Source organism: Manacus candei, unplaced genomic scaffold, assembly GCF_025592945.1.
Source record: "Manacus candei isolate 608988 ecotype Guabito, Panama unplaced genomic scaffold, ASM2559294v1 h1tg000044l, whole genome shotgun sequence".
NCBI lineage: Eukaryota > Metazoa > Chordata > Aves > Passeriformes > Pipridae > Manacus > Manacus candei.
Window position 1 is genome coordinate 476,004 of NW_026138092.1, and position 17,114 is coordinate 493,117.

General features: G+C 43.1%; 1 protein-coding gene across 8 annotated transcripts in view; it reads left to right on the forward strand.

Annotated features, from left to right (window-relative positions):
• Positions 1-3,222, forward strand: part of TTLL7 (tubulin tyrosine ligase like 7) — a 62,591-nt gene extending 59,369 nt beyond the window's left edge. For 7 of the 8 annotated variants that reach the window (XM_051796018.1, XM_051796019.1, XM_051796012.1 and 4 more), the window contains one exon: positions 1,318-3,222. In XM_051796018.1, coding sequence (XP_051651978.1) covers positions 1,318-1,438 — 121 coding nt within the window. In that variant the 3' untranslated portion in view covers positions 1,439-3,222. The remainder of the gene's footprint in view (positions 1-1,317) is intronic. The other variant, XM_051796015.1, reaches the window with a different exon arrangement.
• Positions 3,223-17,114: the final 13,892 nt, after the last annotated feature.

Genomic DNA, 17,114 nt, shown 5'->3' on the forward strand with positions numbered 1-17,114 from the left:
TTTCATCAAAAAATTAAAAGTGTAAATAAAACAATGGAAGAGCTCAAAAAATATGCCAAAAGCTCTTAGAAATTAGCTAAAATCAAGCTGTATAAAAAGTCAGACTTTAATATTTATATAAATTCACCTGTGTTGTAAAATTAAAAAAAACCCCAGAACATGTACTGCTAGGTCCTTACATGTTGCTAAGTGATCTTATCTATTACATGGCAAGTAACCCTGGGAAGTATCAGAGTTTTTTACTGTATCATCAGGCAAAGGCAGGACTCGGCTGCTGACAGTGAACTGTCAAGCTCAACATCAACCCATTCCAAACCTGACTTTATTTTTTTGCAAATTGTTTAAAAATATATTGGTGATAATATTCTATAATAAAACTTTTTCTCAAGCTTAAGCAAACCTCCTGTGTACATTTGCTCTGTACAGTCTCCTGCTGACACTGTGGTGCTGTTTCTGTCCATGTGATCAGTCTTTTAACTTATTCATCATTAGCCCATATGATTCACTAGAACTGTACAACAATTTTTAAGCAATGATTTATACAATTTGTGTTAATCCTTCCTAACGTTGACATAATTAAATGTGAAATTCTAATTTAGTATGGATGTTATTTTTGCACACTTAACTGTGCTCATTTAATGATTTCTACAATTAGGTAATTATACCATGAAAATATTTAAGAATTAATATTAGGCATACGATAAACTATTGTTTGTAGTATTATATGAAATACAAGCTATACAGTTGCCTGAATTTAAAAGATAAATAGTCACTGACGTGAATTACGAGGTGTAGCATTATTTCTTCCTTTACAAGAGTAGTGATGATAACATGTCTATTTTTAGAGAATTAGAGCTGGAAACCAAAGCTGAAAATCTTTTTTCTTCTCTCATAAATTTTTTTTTTTTATGAATTAACTTTTTATAAGCTGTTTAATGCCACTTGCAGTTTTTGCCTAGTCTAAATTAAATAAATAGTACTATAATAACAAACACTATTGGTCGTAGTATTAATTTTTGGTAGTAGTGTTACACAGGGTTTCATTGTTTATTTATTAGATGGCTTGAAACATAAAGGTCTAGAAAGCTGTTTGGTCCTCATACAACATTTTGAAATTTTGCAAAGAGTTTCTCAGAGTTTAGATTCCTTTTCTGAGTTAGCTTGTGCCTATTGCCCTCCGTGTTTTATTAACAGTATTTACTGTACCCAGTTCCTTGCATACAACAATTATAAGGTATGGTGCATAAACATTAATTCTTTTGCTCTTGAATGTTGCTTTGTCTGTAAACTCTGCTATATTTTTCATATCCTTTCTAGGTATTTATTGCCAGGACCTTCACTGTTCATCCTGAAATCATCCTCATCCAAACTTAGCTGCAGTTCATCTGGAATGCCTCGCCCTAACATTTTGTTCACACACAGATACAGTCACTTGTGAAGTTAAAGGAAAGTTGCTGTTTGTAAATAATAGCACCAATATTTTTTTTTCAGTTTAAAATTTGTGATGAAGCTAAATATAAACACTGTTATATATTTCCTACCATCATATTATAATAAAATTTAGCTTAAAACCTACTGTAAAAGCATAGCTTTTCTGGGAACATAATAAATCTTGTTGTTTACATACACATGTGAATGTGTAGATCTTGCTAGGTTTATAAGTAATTCCTTCCTACTAGAAATGTTATTTTTGCTGCAGAATATATAAAATGGAATTGATCTTGAAGATTCTATTACAGTATTACATTATTTTGTAAGTATAATACTTTGACTTGAAAATTATTTATTGTAAACTATATTATTTATTGTCTCAAGTGTAATTGATCCTTTAACAAGGCAGATAATTAAAAAACTCTAGTAGAACAGTAAAACTGTAACAGGCATTGAAAATAATATGATCAGTTCTTGGACATGTTTAAAATAAAAGCCAAAACTCTGTAAGCCAAACCTAAAGCAGACATATTTTTATTTCTCCTCTGAAATGACAAGATCTATTTAATGCTGCTATTTTTCTTAAAGGACATGATATAGTATCTTTTAGCCAAAGCAAAGGCATCTAGTAGACAACAGTAAAATATCAGTTAAGCATTGACTTTCTAACTGCATTGTTGTGATAAAATGGAAGCCAATGTTTGTTTCCAGATTTTTGGTCACATTACCCATACCCTGTGCCTTTAGGTTTCCTTTGGGAGCAGGAAGTCATCTCCAGCTGCCCAAGCATGCATAGTGCACAGTTCTTCTGTTTTACTGCACGAGTGGTAAAGCAGACATTTTAGGAATTACTGCAGCTGTAATGTATTGTTTCGAACTTAACCTAATTGGTTTGTTGTAGTTTTTAGCATGCAATCCAGTACCTCCTGTGGAATGTATCCTTGCAATGGACAGTATTTTCTAGATTGCTGACATGGTTACATGTTGGAAATGTAGTTCATTTGAAAGCTCTCACTCAGATCCAGCTTCCTGGGGCTGGCTGAAGGGCACAAAAATAAAACAAGCCAGAGCAGGAACTTAGTATTAACAAGATTTGTAGCCTGAAAACATCATTCAGGTTTTGCTACATACAGCCATTCATCCCACTCAGCATTGTGTCATGTGAGCCTTATTCATTATAGAAATAATTATTAAACAAATCAGTTAATCTAGATTTAAAAATTAATTAAGTTTTTTAACTGAGTAAAGAACAGAGTAGTTATTATTTACCAAAGACTTGTGTACTTACCAATCATTTAATCCTGACATGTGTTTGTAAATTATTGATGTATTTCAGGTATACTTAAAAAAATAATTTGGGGGCTACTTATCCTCAGGAGCAAGTATGTTAATAGTTTTTGATATCCAGCAATTTAAGACAAATTTAAGAGACTTAAGAAATTTGAGATTGAAGTTGTATGGAAATGTGTTGATTTTGGTGTTTTTTTTTTTTTTTTTACTTTAGTCATAGGATATATAAAACTGGGAATTTGGGTGAGATTTTTGATGCCTGTCTGTAGTGCCTCAGCTCTACAAGTGCAGAAGACTATTTGTAAACAATTAAAAAACTCTCTTGAGATTAGCCAGATAAAAGCAGTCTTTTTGTCTGGTGAAGTCTTTTTAATTTTTGTGGTAATATTAGTTCAGTAATATAACATGTTTGCATTAATTGTATATCTCTTTTGGTCCATACAGTGACTACTAAAGCCTACCCTGGTTATCTGTAAGACCTAATAAAAGCTGTAAATTTTCTCTCCTTGGAGAAGGCTTCCATTGTATTCTACTTTTGGCCATAAGGATAAGATCAGCTTCCAACCTAGCTTGCCAGACTCAAACAGAGCTTAGGTAGGAGGTTCATATGTCTTTTTATTTCCCCCCCCCCCTTTACCTTTTTATTTTTTAAATTTCATTATGATTTCTATTCCCAAATGCCAGTGCTGGGCCAAGTCAGTCTGTACAGAACACTCTGCCAAAAGAAAGAGGGCTACTAACCATACCTATGCAGTATGGCCAGACTGGGGAAAAAAATACATTTAGCATGTACAAAAGTGGAACAGACAGTGGTTTACGTCTGACATTACTTAATATATTTGTATTTCTGATAACCTTTCCTGAAGTGGTCCTTGTTCCTACTAACGTGTGAATCGGTCCCTTCAATAAAGGTCGTGCTCCCCTTGCTGCCCCTCAGAGCCAGCGCGTGAGGGCTGCGGTCACTCGGGCTGCCCCTGGAGCCCAGCCCCGGGCGGAGCATTTCCCCCTTTTCTGTGCAGAACGGCAGCATTCCCTCTGGGATCAGAGCGCTGCTCCTGGGAAATATTACCTGGGTCTGGCCCTGCAAGCGCTGCCGTGGTGGCACCTTCAGCCCGGTGCCCGCGGGTGTGCCCCGCTCACCCGGCCCCGCCAGCCCAGCTGTGCCTGGGGAGCAACAAATTCACCACGGCGGAGCTGAGGGCAGCGCCCGCAGCGCCTGTCCTAGTGCGAGCAGACCTCGGGCGTGGCCCCACGTGCTGGGGAGCTGTGAGAAGGGACGGGGCGGGGACAAATGTTTGCAGGGGTTGATCTTTACCTACTTAAGAGAGGGCGGAGGTCAGGGGGTGTTGTGGAGTGCGGTGGATCCCGAGCTCGTGGGTCGTGCTTTGTCCCGAGCCCCTCGAGCGGTCCCGCGGGCCGCGCGAGCGCCCCTGAGGCGGCGGGTGCGCCCCGGCTGTGAGGGGCCCGGGCCGGCGAGGGGCCGCCTCGTGAGGGGCCCGGGCCGGCGAGGGGCCCGGGCCGGCGAGGAGCCGCCTCGTGAGGGGCCCGGGCCGGCGAGGGGCCGCCTCGTGAGGGGCCCGGGCCGGCGAGGGGCCGCCTCGTGAGGGGCCCGGGCCGGCGAGGGGCCGCCTCGTGAGGGGCCCGGGCCGGCGAGGGGCCGCCTCGTGAGGGGCCCGGGCCGGCGAGGGGCCGCCTCGTGAGGGGCCCGGGCCGGCGAGGGGCCGCCTCGTGAGGGGCCCGGGCCGGCGAGGGGCCGCCTCGTGAGGGGCCCGGGCCGGCGAGGGGCCGCCTCGTGAGGGGCCCGGGCCGGCGAGGGGCCGCCTCGTGAGGGGCCCGGGCCGGCGAGGGGCCGCCTCGTGAGGGGTCGCTACCGCAGGCAGTGCCCTCCCCGCCGCCGGGAGGAGGTCCTGGAGCCGAGCCCAGCGCTGCCCCGAGGGAGCCCCGCCAGGAAGGCACCGCAGGTAAGGGGCGGCTCCGCGAACGGGGGCCCGGTGCTTGCACTGCCCCAGCGTGAGGGCAGGAGGGGCATCTGTAGGAGTGGGTCAGAAATGCCGATTAAGAAGCATTACAAAGGCTTCACACGTTATTTGAGGTCCGAAGAGCAAGGAAAACACGTTTTCGAAACCGTTCTTTTGACGGAGCCATGTTGAAACGCTACTCGAAGCACCTCATAAGGGCCCCTGTTGGTAGATCTCGGCCTCGAGTTAGTGTGCTGTCTAGACAGGAATGTCTTATCCTCCTTATGGGGGAATTAGTCTCTAACTGTTGATTCTCTGTGCAGGAAAGTAAACAAATTATTTAGCTTTTAAAATTACATCTGACTGGTTCCTTAGCTGGGAGTTCTGGGAGTTCTAGAACAAATTCATTTTTATATATAAAACCTTAAGTTTACAGTTTGACTTACCCTGTATGTTGAAGTGAAAATACCGAAAATGTGCCCAGATGGATCTGGACAGGCTGGCTGGGCTGAGACCAACAGTATGAGGCTCAACAAGGCCAAGTGCCGAGTCCTGCTCTTGTGTCACAGCAACCCCTGTGGTCCTGCGGGTTTGGGAGAGGGGCTGGGAAGCTGCCCAGCGAAAAGGGACCTGGGAGTGCTGGTTAACACCAGCTGAACATGAGCCAGCATAGGCCAGGAAGGCCAATGGCATCCTGGCTTGTATTAGAAATAATACAGCCAGCAGGACTAGGACAGTGATTGTCCCCCTGGACCGGTGAGGCCACACCTCGAGTGCTGTGTCCAGTTCTGGGTCCCTCGGTTCAGGAAGGACATTGAGATGCTGGAGTCCAGAGAAGGGCAGTGGAACTGGTGAAGGGTCTAGAGGGTAAGTGCTGTGAGAAGCAGCTGAGCTGGGGTTGTTCAGCCTGGAGAAGAGGCACCTCAGGGGTGACCTTATGACTCTTTACAACTCCCTGAAAGGCGACTGTGGCCAAGTAGGCATTGGCCTCTTCTCCCAGGGAACTAGTGACAGAACAAGAGGACATAGTCTTAAGTTGCACCAGGTTCAGGTTGGACATTAGGAGGAATTTCTTCACTGAAAGGGTGATTAGATGTTGGAATGGGCTGCCCCGGGAGGTTGTAGAGTGCCCATCCCTGAAGGTGTTTAGGAAAAGACTGGATGTGGCACTCAGTGCCATGATCTAGTTGACAAGGTGATGTTTGGTCACAGGCTGGACTTGATGATCTCAGAGGTCTTTTCCAACCTAACTGATTCTGTGAAAAGAATGAATTGCATTGACAGTTATAATGTGTAATTAGGTGTTAGCAAGTATAAGTATCCGCAAGTTAGCTTTGCATGCATTGTTAAAACAATTAACTTGAAGCTTAAAATGGGAATCTGTTTCCAGGAGGAAATAATTTGCTGTTACATGGCATGCTTACTGGAAAATCTTTCACTCCAGCATTTACTAAAACATTTGTAATTTTTTCTGTATGTGGTAAAATTCACACGTATTTGTTGCTATTCTGCATCTGTGTTCTTTGTTCTCTGCCAGCTACCCCTATGCAGTTCCCTACAATGTTGAAATCTCTTGTTAACATAGAATACTCTTTGTTAGGCTGTAAACACCTGTAGCACTTTAGGACTCTTAAGGAAATGGGGTTAATTTTACCATTTACATATATGGAATGAAAGGTTCTGCTTGTGGAGGATCAAAGCAGGTGTATTCCTGGTGTTTTTTAACATATCCTCATTTCTTCTTTTAAAACAAAACAAAAACCAAAAGGCAGTAATGAGAACTCATGATATTGAACTGAGTACTGTCCTCCTTTCAGCACAGCTGCTTTAGCTTATACTGTAAAACAGTGCAGTTAAGAGTGCTGTGTGTGGGCCCAAGTGCTCTCTGGATGAGTCAGCCTGCTCTTTGCACTGTGGATCCCAGTGGAGCCTGGGCCTGGCTGGAATGGTGGCTGACACGGGTGCCCAGTGGCTCAGGTGGCTGCACAGCAGTCGGTCACACTCCGTGTGGGCCCTGTCAGGAGTTAGCAGCAGCATCAGGAAGGGGAGAAGAGCGTAGGGAAGTGACCCCTACCAGCCTTTCCTGCTGTGCCCCCACAGAGCCACTGCTCCCAGCTCCTGTCAGCAGTTCTGCTGAGCACTATCACACGCTGTGCCACTCCAGGGAGGTTTGGCAGCACGGGCAGTCCACTCGCTGCACAGCACTGGCTTTGAAGGCTGAGGGTGACGGTCATGAAGTAGATTGGAGCCCAAAAAGGGTATTAGAAATAAAGAGATCTGGTGAGGAAAAACATTATCCTGGAGAAGGTTTCATATTAAAGGTTTTCCTTGTGCCCACCTTTGTGGAAATTACTTACTCTGTCACAGCAGAACAGACTGTTTCATATAATGCTATATATGATTTTTAAGTGAGTGGCATAGTGACCATCTGAGCATCTGCATCATTATACCCACTCGGTTGTTCCTGCCACAATTCCCCACAATCCACTTTCTTGGAAGCTTCTCAGAAGGACGTAGAGGGCCTTATTTTCTAAATAGATCCTTTCAATTTCAAGATAAAAAAAAAAAGTAATTCAGTACTTGTATTGAAAACTTCTATGTAGTGCACAGATTTCTTCATCCGACTTGGGTATCAGAAGCCCTCTGGTTGTCCTTGCACAAGAGGGATGGGATTAATTTACTTTGCAAAGGGAAGTACAGCTCTGAGTGACACACAAGTGGACTCAGCTGTGGTGCATCTGGCACAAGAGTAGACAAATATGAGAACTCAGTATGTGTCTCCAGGAGTGTACACCTGTGCCCTGAGCAGCCCTTGTGCGCAAGCGCCTCTCTGCTCAGTGCTGAGTGGTCTCTGGCTCAAAACTGAAGTTGCTTCCTTGCAGCTCTGACACTGCTTGTGCTGCCAGTCTAATGAAACATGCAGCTGCAGGATTCATTAGTTCTAATGTTTGTTTGCTAGAATAACTGATACGCAATATCCCTCGCAAAGGCATTAAATTAGTCAAACAACTAACCACTGCCATTGAGAAGTGCAAATTGTCCTGTGCAAACATCTCTACTTTTCTCTGGTAACTAATGAATTAGGGGGCACTGTGCAGTGTAGACGTATTTTTGTGATAGGCTATGTTGATAAACAGTTGTCAGCTGCAGTCTCAGAGATCTGGCAGTGTTGGAAGAGTTGGACTTTCTTCCATCCCACCTACCCTTTCCTGTTCAGCCCTACTAGGGGATTGCAGGTGTTCTGCTGAGTCAGGCCATGGGGCACACAGCCTCCTCCCTCCCCATGCAGGGTTTGTCCTCTTCGTGGGAGCGAAATGCTTTTTCCCAGTTGTGTAGGATTCAAGCCATCTGATTTCCTTTATTCTGATTCAGAGAATGCATAAAGTAGCTGCATCAAAATGGCACAGTATGCTGTGGGGCAGTTTAACTTCAGTCATGTCATTTGGTTGCTCTGGTGTTCAGTACATTGTGCAGCCAGGAACAACTGAGACAGCTTACTGGCATAGTAAAAAATATGTTCCTCTGGCACTTAAAACAATTCTACCAGTATTGGTAAAATGGACCTGGCAGCATCTTTCCAATCTTTAAATTAGTTAATCTGTGGGATGATTTGCCAGATGAATCAGCGTGACTGCCTGAAGCTGTGTGGTTGGGTTATACTCCTGGTGCACTGAGCTTGACTCTGTGGCACACCCAGACAGAGTTGGTGCTTACCTTTACTTTTGTCTGCAGTGGTTTCAGTGTGTGTGTTCCTCTCCTGTCACCACACCCTCTAGTTTTGTTTTGAAATGGGAGGTGAACCAGAAGTGGCTGTGACATGCCTTTTGACAACCTGAGTAGCTTAGATGCTTTCCTGCACTAGTGTGCCACTGAGTATGACAGTACTGGTCACAACTGGTGAATAATGGGGACTTAGGTGGCAAGGGAAATTTTCTGAAAAGCAGGTATGGTGCAGTAGTTTTATCCTTTGCACCTTACAAGCTGTTGGTATCTCCCTGCACACATTGTTACAGCTGTCAGTGGCTGTCCACTGTGGGGAGGAATGTGTCACTAATGCAGACTGTTCTTTTGAAGCTGTGGCACTTTGCAGTTTTTCTTCCCTTTCTTCCCTCCACGCCCAGCCTGCTCAAGTAGAGGAAACAGTAAGCTTTGTATATCTTACAGCTTCCAAATGCTAACTAATCTGGATTTGAGGAAAAAGCTTTAATAGCAGTATGCATCATCCTGTGATGTGAATCAGTGTTCAAACTATCCCAGTATACCTTCTTGTCTATGTTTGAATACCATTCTTTTGCTAGAAAACTTATTTCAGTTGCCCAAATGGTATCCAATTATTATACTTTTTAACACCTCTGCCTGTTATATGTCTTCTTTCAAGTATACCAATTCAGGTGTTATTAATGATAATGGAAATCCTACTTAGGATTAGAATGCTGAAGTAATTGGATGTCTGCTCTTACCTGAGAAACACCCGTGCTGAGAAGAGGCTGGGCTCTCAGTCAAGATTTTGCAGTGATGGGGTTTATTTCACAGTAATTTGTTTTCTCCTGTACAGGCTGGAACAGCACAGTGAGGATAGCTTTACTGGCTCTTGTGGTCAATTCAAGTAAATAAAGTTGGTATATGCTTTTCTTTGAGTTGGCTGCTGCATAACCTGTTCTGCAACTCTAGGAGGACAATTGTATATCTTTTTTTTTTATATCAACAATGATAACAACATCCAGTAACTAATATGCATTGTCATGTCAGCACTCTTGTTATTTAGGAATTTGTATCTCACCTGAGTTGCAGTTTAGCTTGCAGAGCCTCAGCAGGAAGTATAACACTGTACTGTAATTATTTAATCAACACTAAATTGTACTTTCCTGTGTTGTACTGTTGTGTTTTATTCTTTTTAAATAAAATGTCATGTCTGTCAGAAGCAACTCTGCTTTCATTGCACACCTATAAGTGAACCATCGCTCTTCAGTATAGTTAATAACTGGAGTCTAGCAATGCTCCCTTCTTGTGTCTGTACACCTATAAAATTTAATATCAACTGTTGCTATTTTGTGGGGAGAAGTGGTTTCACAGGTTGGTCATGTTGGTATTAGACTACTGAGTGTTGAGGTTATTTCTACTTCAGAAACTTTATTGTGGAAATCTGAAAGCCATGGAGCCCCAAGGCCCTGCAGATTGTCACTGTCATCCTGCCAGGGCAGTGTGTGTGTCACCTCCCGTGCTCAGCAGGTGTCAGTCCTGTCCCCTGTCCCTCTGCACGTGCGGTGTCACTACTGTCCCCCGTCCCTCTGCACGTGCCATCAGCGTTTCCAACAGCAAAGCTGCTCTTGGGCTCTGTGTCAGGCAGGGCTTGGCAGCCACAGAAGTCCCCTTCCTCCCATTCCTCTAATGCTGGCCTTTGTTTGTCTTTGGGTTCTGTCAGTCTGCGTGGGCAAGCTTATAAGAAATAATTCTCCTTTCTGAGCCCTCCTCTGAGGGAGGGCTGTCTCAGTCTGCAGGTTACGCTTGTTCAAACACCAGTGAAACAATCCACCTCCAGCTGCAAGCCTGTCGGCACAAAGGACTCAATTTTTGTGGTGCCGTGGCAGTGAAGGAATGGCACTACCAATGATGAGTTTTCTTACCTACTATTACTTTTACTATTTTATTCAGAATTGACTGGGGAGATTTTTTCCCAAGTTAAATTTTCTTGTTGCCAAGGTCAAGCGAGAGAGCAGTCTGGCAATAATTACCCTGGCCTTTTTGTACTGGTAATTATCGATTCTGGGAACATTTTCTTCTGGAAGCTTTAATTCCTGCTAACACCCTTTAATCACATAATGCAAATGACCCTACCCCTACCTAACTTAGGAGCTATTCTTAAGATAGCAGTAGTTTTCCACAAATTAACGTCAAGTAAGGTTTGTTTTGCCTGGGTTTGTTTTGTTTGGGGTTTTTTTGTTTTGGGTTTTTTCCCCCCCCCCAGTTATTATCTTGTGTTATTTTCTCAGGTGGAATGTAGGGGCCAGCAGCATTTGTGCAACCAGATATTGTCAGACAGTAGTTTGAGGAGTGTTCATCTGCAGGAAGTCTGAGCCAACTGGGCTTGCACCAACCCCAGTCAGGGCTGGTCTGCTGTGCCCTCAGGTGAGCAAAGGCACAGCCAGCCCTGCCCTGCAGCTCCTTCTGGGAGCTCTCGGGGCCGTGGGAGCCGTGGGCAGTGAAGCTGCTGAGACATGGGCTCGGGCAGCAGGGGTGAAGGGGTTTCAGCTCGCAGGGTTAGGCTGGCAGGTTGCAAGGAAATTTGCCCTGATGGTTTCTGGAAAACAGGAGGCTTTGAGGTGAGTTCAGCCAGGCTCCTCTGGGTTGTGATACTTGTCAGGCTGAAGGCTTTCAGCATCAAACCTGTAATTATTACATACAAAAATACAAATCAAAGGTGACCTCCTTAGGTTTTCTCTTTTTTAAAAGCATTTGCTTTCCTACATTTTTGAGTTGTGTGGCATCATATGAAAATTAGATTTTTAGTATCTTTTATTAGCATAAAATACGAGTGTTATTCAGGACTCTGAAATGTCACTAGCACGTAACTTGCATGAACTAAGTATGTCACAGATAATTTGCAAACCTAGTACATGTAGTCTTAGTGATATGGAATACTTACAGTTGTTTGGAGGAGAAAAAGGTAGATTATCAGAGGTATAGAAAAAGCTTAAGTATTTTCTAATTACTGCTCTAGTTAAGGAAGAAAAACCAAACTCTTCCTGGGCTTTCCCCCCCAGAGGAGTTCTCTAGTTTAAACCAGTAATTGCAATTAAGAACATCAACGAAAAGAATTATTTAATGCTGCTCCACTTTGCTATTAAAAGCTTAAACTTTTTCTCCATTAAAACTGAAAGAGAGGGGGGGAAAAAAATCCAAAAAGGATTTAATTAACTAGTAAACTTGAGTGTTTATCAGCTGTAAAAATGATTTGATTTCTGTGGCAATAGGATATAAATCAACAAGGAGATTTTAAAGATCAAAGTTAGAATAACTGCAAAACCACTGATTGGCTATTTATTTATTTATATTTTTAATTGAATTTTTAAAGCTTAATATTTCAGGATATTTTCTCCCCACTTCCTATGGGTTATTGGGATTGGGTGTTTGACCCTGCATGTACTCTGTAAGCTGTAAATTAAAAGGGGAAATAATCTGTGTGACCTCAATAAAACCTCAGTGCTAGAAAGTTGGTCTGGGATGTATCAGCTGTGCCGAGGGAGTGTAACCAGCACATTCCTGCCTCCTGTTCAGTCAGGGCTCCAGTGCAGTGGTTCCAGCTCGGGTGTGAGCCAGCCCAACAGCAGGGCATGAGCAGGCTGAGGTGTGAGGGGTGTTGGGCTGTGCCTGCGGCTGTGGAGCTCCAGCCCGGAGCAGTGTTTGGAGCCTTCCTCTCCTTCCCCCTGCTCTCCAGGCTGGGACAGCTGCTCTCCTGCTCTCTCCAGCTGGTCTGCAGGATGGCAGAAAAGGAAGATGGGCAGGCTGCTGAGCTGTATGGGGTGGTCCTTTTAGGGGATCAAGAGACAATTTATAGTGTTGCATAGAAAACTGCAGTGGCCAGCAGGAGCAGGGCAGTGATCGTCCCCCTGTACTCGGCCTTGGTGAGGCCACAACCCAGGTACTGTGTCCAGCTCTGGCCCCTCAATTCAGGAAGGACATTGAGGTGCTAGAGCAAGTCCAGAGAAGGGCAGCAGAGCTGGGGAAGGGTCTGGAGCACAAGTCTTATGAGGTGCAGCTGAGGGAGCTGGAGAAAAAAGAGGCTCTGGAGGGAACTTATTGCTCTCTCCAATTACCTGAAAGGGCAGGCAATGAAGAGAGCAGTAAGTCAGTCTCTTCTCCCAGGTGACAAGAGGAGACAGCCTCAAGTTGCACCAGGGGACACTTAGATTGGATATTAGGAGAAACTTCCTCAGTGAAAGGGTGGTCAGGCATTATAACAGGCTGCCCAGGGAAGCGGTGGAATCAGCATCCCTGGAAGTATTCAAAAAAATGTAGATGTGGCACTTAGAGACATGGTTTAGTGGTGGACTTGGCAGTGCTGGCTTAGTGGTTGGACTTGATCACAGAGGTCTTTTCCAGCCTTGATGATTCTATGATTTTACAATCATTCTGATGCATTTGATATCAGTTTCCATTATTACTGCTTATCTGATATCCTGTCCGTTGAATTGCACTGTTGTATTGATTTTGTTGGATGTTGCAAAGATACACATTAGAGCAGTTGGTTAAAACACCTACTACAACTTCTGCTCCAGAAGGTGTGTTGCTGTTTATGAATTATTCAGTTTATGTTCTTACCATTCTTGACTTTGGCAGAATGATTTGACTGAAGTATGGCTCCATTAATCTCTCTCTTCACTATTTATGTGTAATAATTAGTTTAAAATTTCACTCATCAGGGTATCTGCATTAAGTATAACTTCTAGTTACTCCTGAGACAGCAGCTGTGGTGGGAATATCCATCAAATGGCATGGTCACAACAGTTCTCCTGCTATTACTCTGTTCGACATATGGATGCAGCAATTTAGCTACACAAGTTCCCTCATGGACTTTTAGGGAAGTTTTAAAGAGGTTCAGGAACTCATCTGATTTAGCTCTCTCTTCTGGGTGTGATTTCTTTGATTTACAGATTAGATGGGTGCATCTGGATCAAGTGGGATAGGATAAGCAGCTTTTTGAAATATGTTAAAAGATAAGATTTTTCTAAAATATCACTAAGTCCTTCAGTAACTACTTTTTTTTTTATACTTATGCAAAATCTGTGTTTCTTTATTTGTTGTTCACAGAAAAAAGAGGACAAAGCTTTCAAACTGTGGTGGCTAAAATATGCCACCACAGTTAATACATCTCAGTAAAAGAAAGAGGATTTAAAGATTCTGAGAATTTCATTTTGGGCCATTGAAATCCGAGAGAACCAATAAATGCTCTCCTGTGTTAATGAGGAACGATTTTCACCTATTTTTATTCATGTAGGTTTGAAAGCTTTATTTTGGATGCTTATTTTAAGAAGACTGTCCTTTGTTGATTAGGCTTTTTCACAAAAATAAATGGAGCAGAGTATTTGCCCTCCTTTAGTACCTTAAGCCCATGTGTACCCTAAGGATTAATCTCTTTAATTTAGATTATTTGTCCCGAATGAGAAATAGCCTGAAGGTTACTGGGCCCTGTGTAAGTACCACATAGAACTGGTTATAAACATTATTACTGCAGTTCTGTGCAGCCCAGGTGGAAAGGACAGGGATTACTATTAAACATTTTTATAGCACAACATATGTACAAGCAAACAGGCTAACAGAGAGGAGACAAAATAGGGCAAGAGCTGAGGAAAACAAGGGTGTAGAGTTAACGGTGGTGAGAAGGCGTTGGCCAAGGGAGGATTTTACCCAGGGGATGGGGAGGGTGGGAAGGGCCTCTGAGGGCGAGCTGCAGGAGAGCAAAGTGGGAAGGGCTGTGTTGTGATGCTGTGCTCAGTCTCTGCTCTCTGAACAGTGATGGGGTTCTCTCAACAAGCATGAAGTGAACAAATCAGTTTGCTTTAATTGTCATATCCTGTTTATTCTGCCACTGCACACAAACAGCTGTATTTACACTGAAATTTTCAGTGAATGCTTTACTGTTTGCCTTTGCTTTTCCTGCCTCAACCTCAAGAGTAGTAAAGTACAGCTGCCATTGCCACATGAAAGAACCCAAGCAATTTATCATAATATTGTTTCCAAAATTATTCTTCCCTTTCAACATACGTATTTTTGATTAATATTTTTGTGCATGTAGATAAGGTATTAATCACTTTGATAAAGTAGCCTGTGACATATAAGTCTGGTGAAGGAGCTAGGACAAAAGCAGCTAACTTTTTGCATCATTAGCAATTTATTAGATATAATAATGATGAAAAAAGAATCAGCATTTTAATGGTATTAAAATGAGAAGCTAAAAGTTATTTGTAAGATCAGTTTTGGAATTAGAGTTGAATAAATATTTTTTTAAGGGCTGGAATTGCTGCACAGAGAAATTTGTGTCAGTACTGCACATTCACCAAAAGAGAGCAACCTCGGCACGCTGAAGGTGCTTCAGGCAAGGGGCCATTTTACCCTGTGAGCAGGAACATGTTGTCCTCTGGTTTAGAGTCTGGATCGTACCTGCCTCTGAATGGGATCGATGTGGTGCAGTTATTATTTAGGTTTATAGTTATTGATGATGTATGTTTTATGGACCATATTTTTGTCTTTCACATGTTTATGTACAATATGTTTCCTCATTCATTATTATTGCATTTAGAGTACATGTTTATACATTTGCTAAAACACTGCTGCTTTTTTTTTCTGCTAGAAACTTTTTTCAGCAGCAGAATTTGTATTAATGAATTTTCTTTGGCTAAAGTCGTTAAGATGTACTTAACATTTTTAGTTTTATTAAATGCTTTGGCATGAGATCAGTGATGTTTTTGATTCACTTGAAAAAACCCCCACTTGTAGGCTTAGAAATGAGCATTTTTTTTTTTTGTATTAATGATTTTCACCATCCTGAGTGTGTAGACCGTTTTATTTTATATTTGGTTTCAATTGGCTGAATAATCTTTTCAACCCCAAAGCCAATAAATGCACTCATATATGTCAAAGTACTTATTTAGGTAGGTGTGTGAAAGTTCTTTGAAGTCTCTTTCCTAAAGTATCGTGTCCATCTTAAGTTCATAGCTGGGAATTTCTTTAAAGCAAAACTCAAGCAATCCTCGAAATAAAAGACCCAGGAATTTGTAATGCCCAGGGTTGTTTTCAGACAGTCAGTACTTATGTGCAGTGTCCAAAATGTACCCGCCGCCTTTCCCGTCCCTTGCATTTGGGGTTGGTTACTGGCACCTTGGTTGTTCACAGTCTCTGTATTACTGTATCTCGTGGTCCTTCACTGACATGAAGGGGTTTGGGGCGTGGTCTTGTGACCTGGTTCAGAGCATTCCTGGATCCTGGGATCTTTGCAGGCTGAAACAAGGGTAGATCTTCCTGCAGCTGGGAAGGGAAAGGGGGAGCTGAGCAACAAAGTCTGTCCCGTGCCAGGCTGAGAAGGGCAATTTTCTCCTCCCTCTTTCCTGTGTGCAGGAGAGAATGAATGGTTTGACTACTTTTTCCTTCTTAGTCTAGAGGTTGAAGTAAAACAGATGCAAGTTTGTTTCAGCTATGTTCCTGCTAAGCCAATAGTAACTAAGGTCTGTAAACTTCCCAGTCACTTCCAGTGTCCCAATAATAGACATTTCTTCCATATAGTAACACTGCACACAGTAGAGCCCTGTTTGGGAGGACATCCTGTGAGATGAGGTCCTTGGACAGTGATGGGGCTGGAGGTGTGATGTTGGCTTGTGCCAGCAGCCACCCGGCACTCGACAGCCTCAGGCAAGTCCCAGACTCCGCAGAGACTCTTGGAAGGATCCTGTAGTCCAAATGGCTTCACTACCATTCACTTCAGGGGGTCCAGCAAAATGTCAGCTGAATGACATCTTCGGGCCTGTGGCAGGATGGAGGGGGTCAAAGTGCAGGAAAACAGGGAAAAAGAAAATGCTGAAAACTGGCTGGAGGAAAACCATCATCCCATCATGTTTATTAGGAATGTGGGTGATGCATAGTAACAGAAATGAAATGTGAACTGTATGTAAAATAGAAGTGAGTTGGAATCTAAATGTGGCCAGAGGCAAAGCAAATGAGGGTACATTTTTAATAGAAACCTTGCATGAAAATCTTGCTGGAGCCAGGAACTGCTGGGTGTGGGTGTCACTGGAAAGAAAATGATACTTTTCCATAGCCTGCATTCTTGAATGTATGTGCCCCTATTTACTTCTGTTTAAAAATAAATAAATAGTTAATCTCAGAGTTCAGTATTCTGTGGAAGTTCCCTGTGAAGAACAAAAGGGTAGCCCTGGGAGATGCTCGGTGTGGGAGTGAGAGTGTGCTGGGCTCTGGAGAGCTGAGCGAAGATACAGCAAGATTTGGCTGTGCCGGAGGCTTTGAGCCTGTGTTTGTTTGTTGTGCTGTGTCTGTTGGAATAAGTAGCTCTTCATCTGAGACCTCTGTGCACAGAGAGTGACCCTGTGTGTGCCAGGCAGACTCTGCCCCTGAAGAGCCACTCTCACATCTCTTTGCCAGTTGTGTATAAACATTGGATTGAACCTGGTTTTCACTCCCACTAGAAGAGATGTCTGCATAAGCTGCCCAAAGTCTAAATCTAAGGACTGCATGTAAATAAGACAAAATGGGTATATGTTTACAGATCTACATGTATGTAAACACATGAATTTTGCTCAAAATATTTAGATCCAGATTTCTGGTAGAATAGATTGTTTAATAAAAGTATGTTTTTCTGACTACTAGCCAAGACATCATCCCTTTTCCAAATATTTTCAGACTAAATAATCATTTGAAAGAAGCATA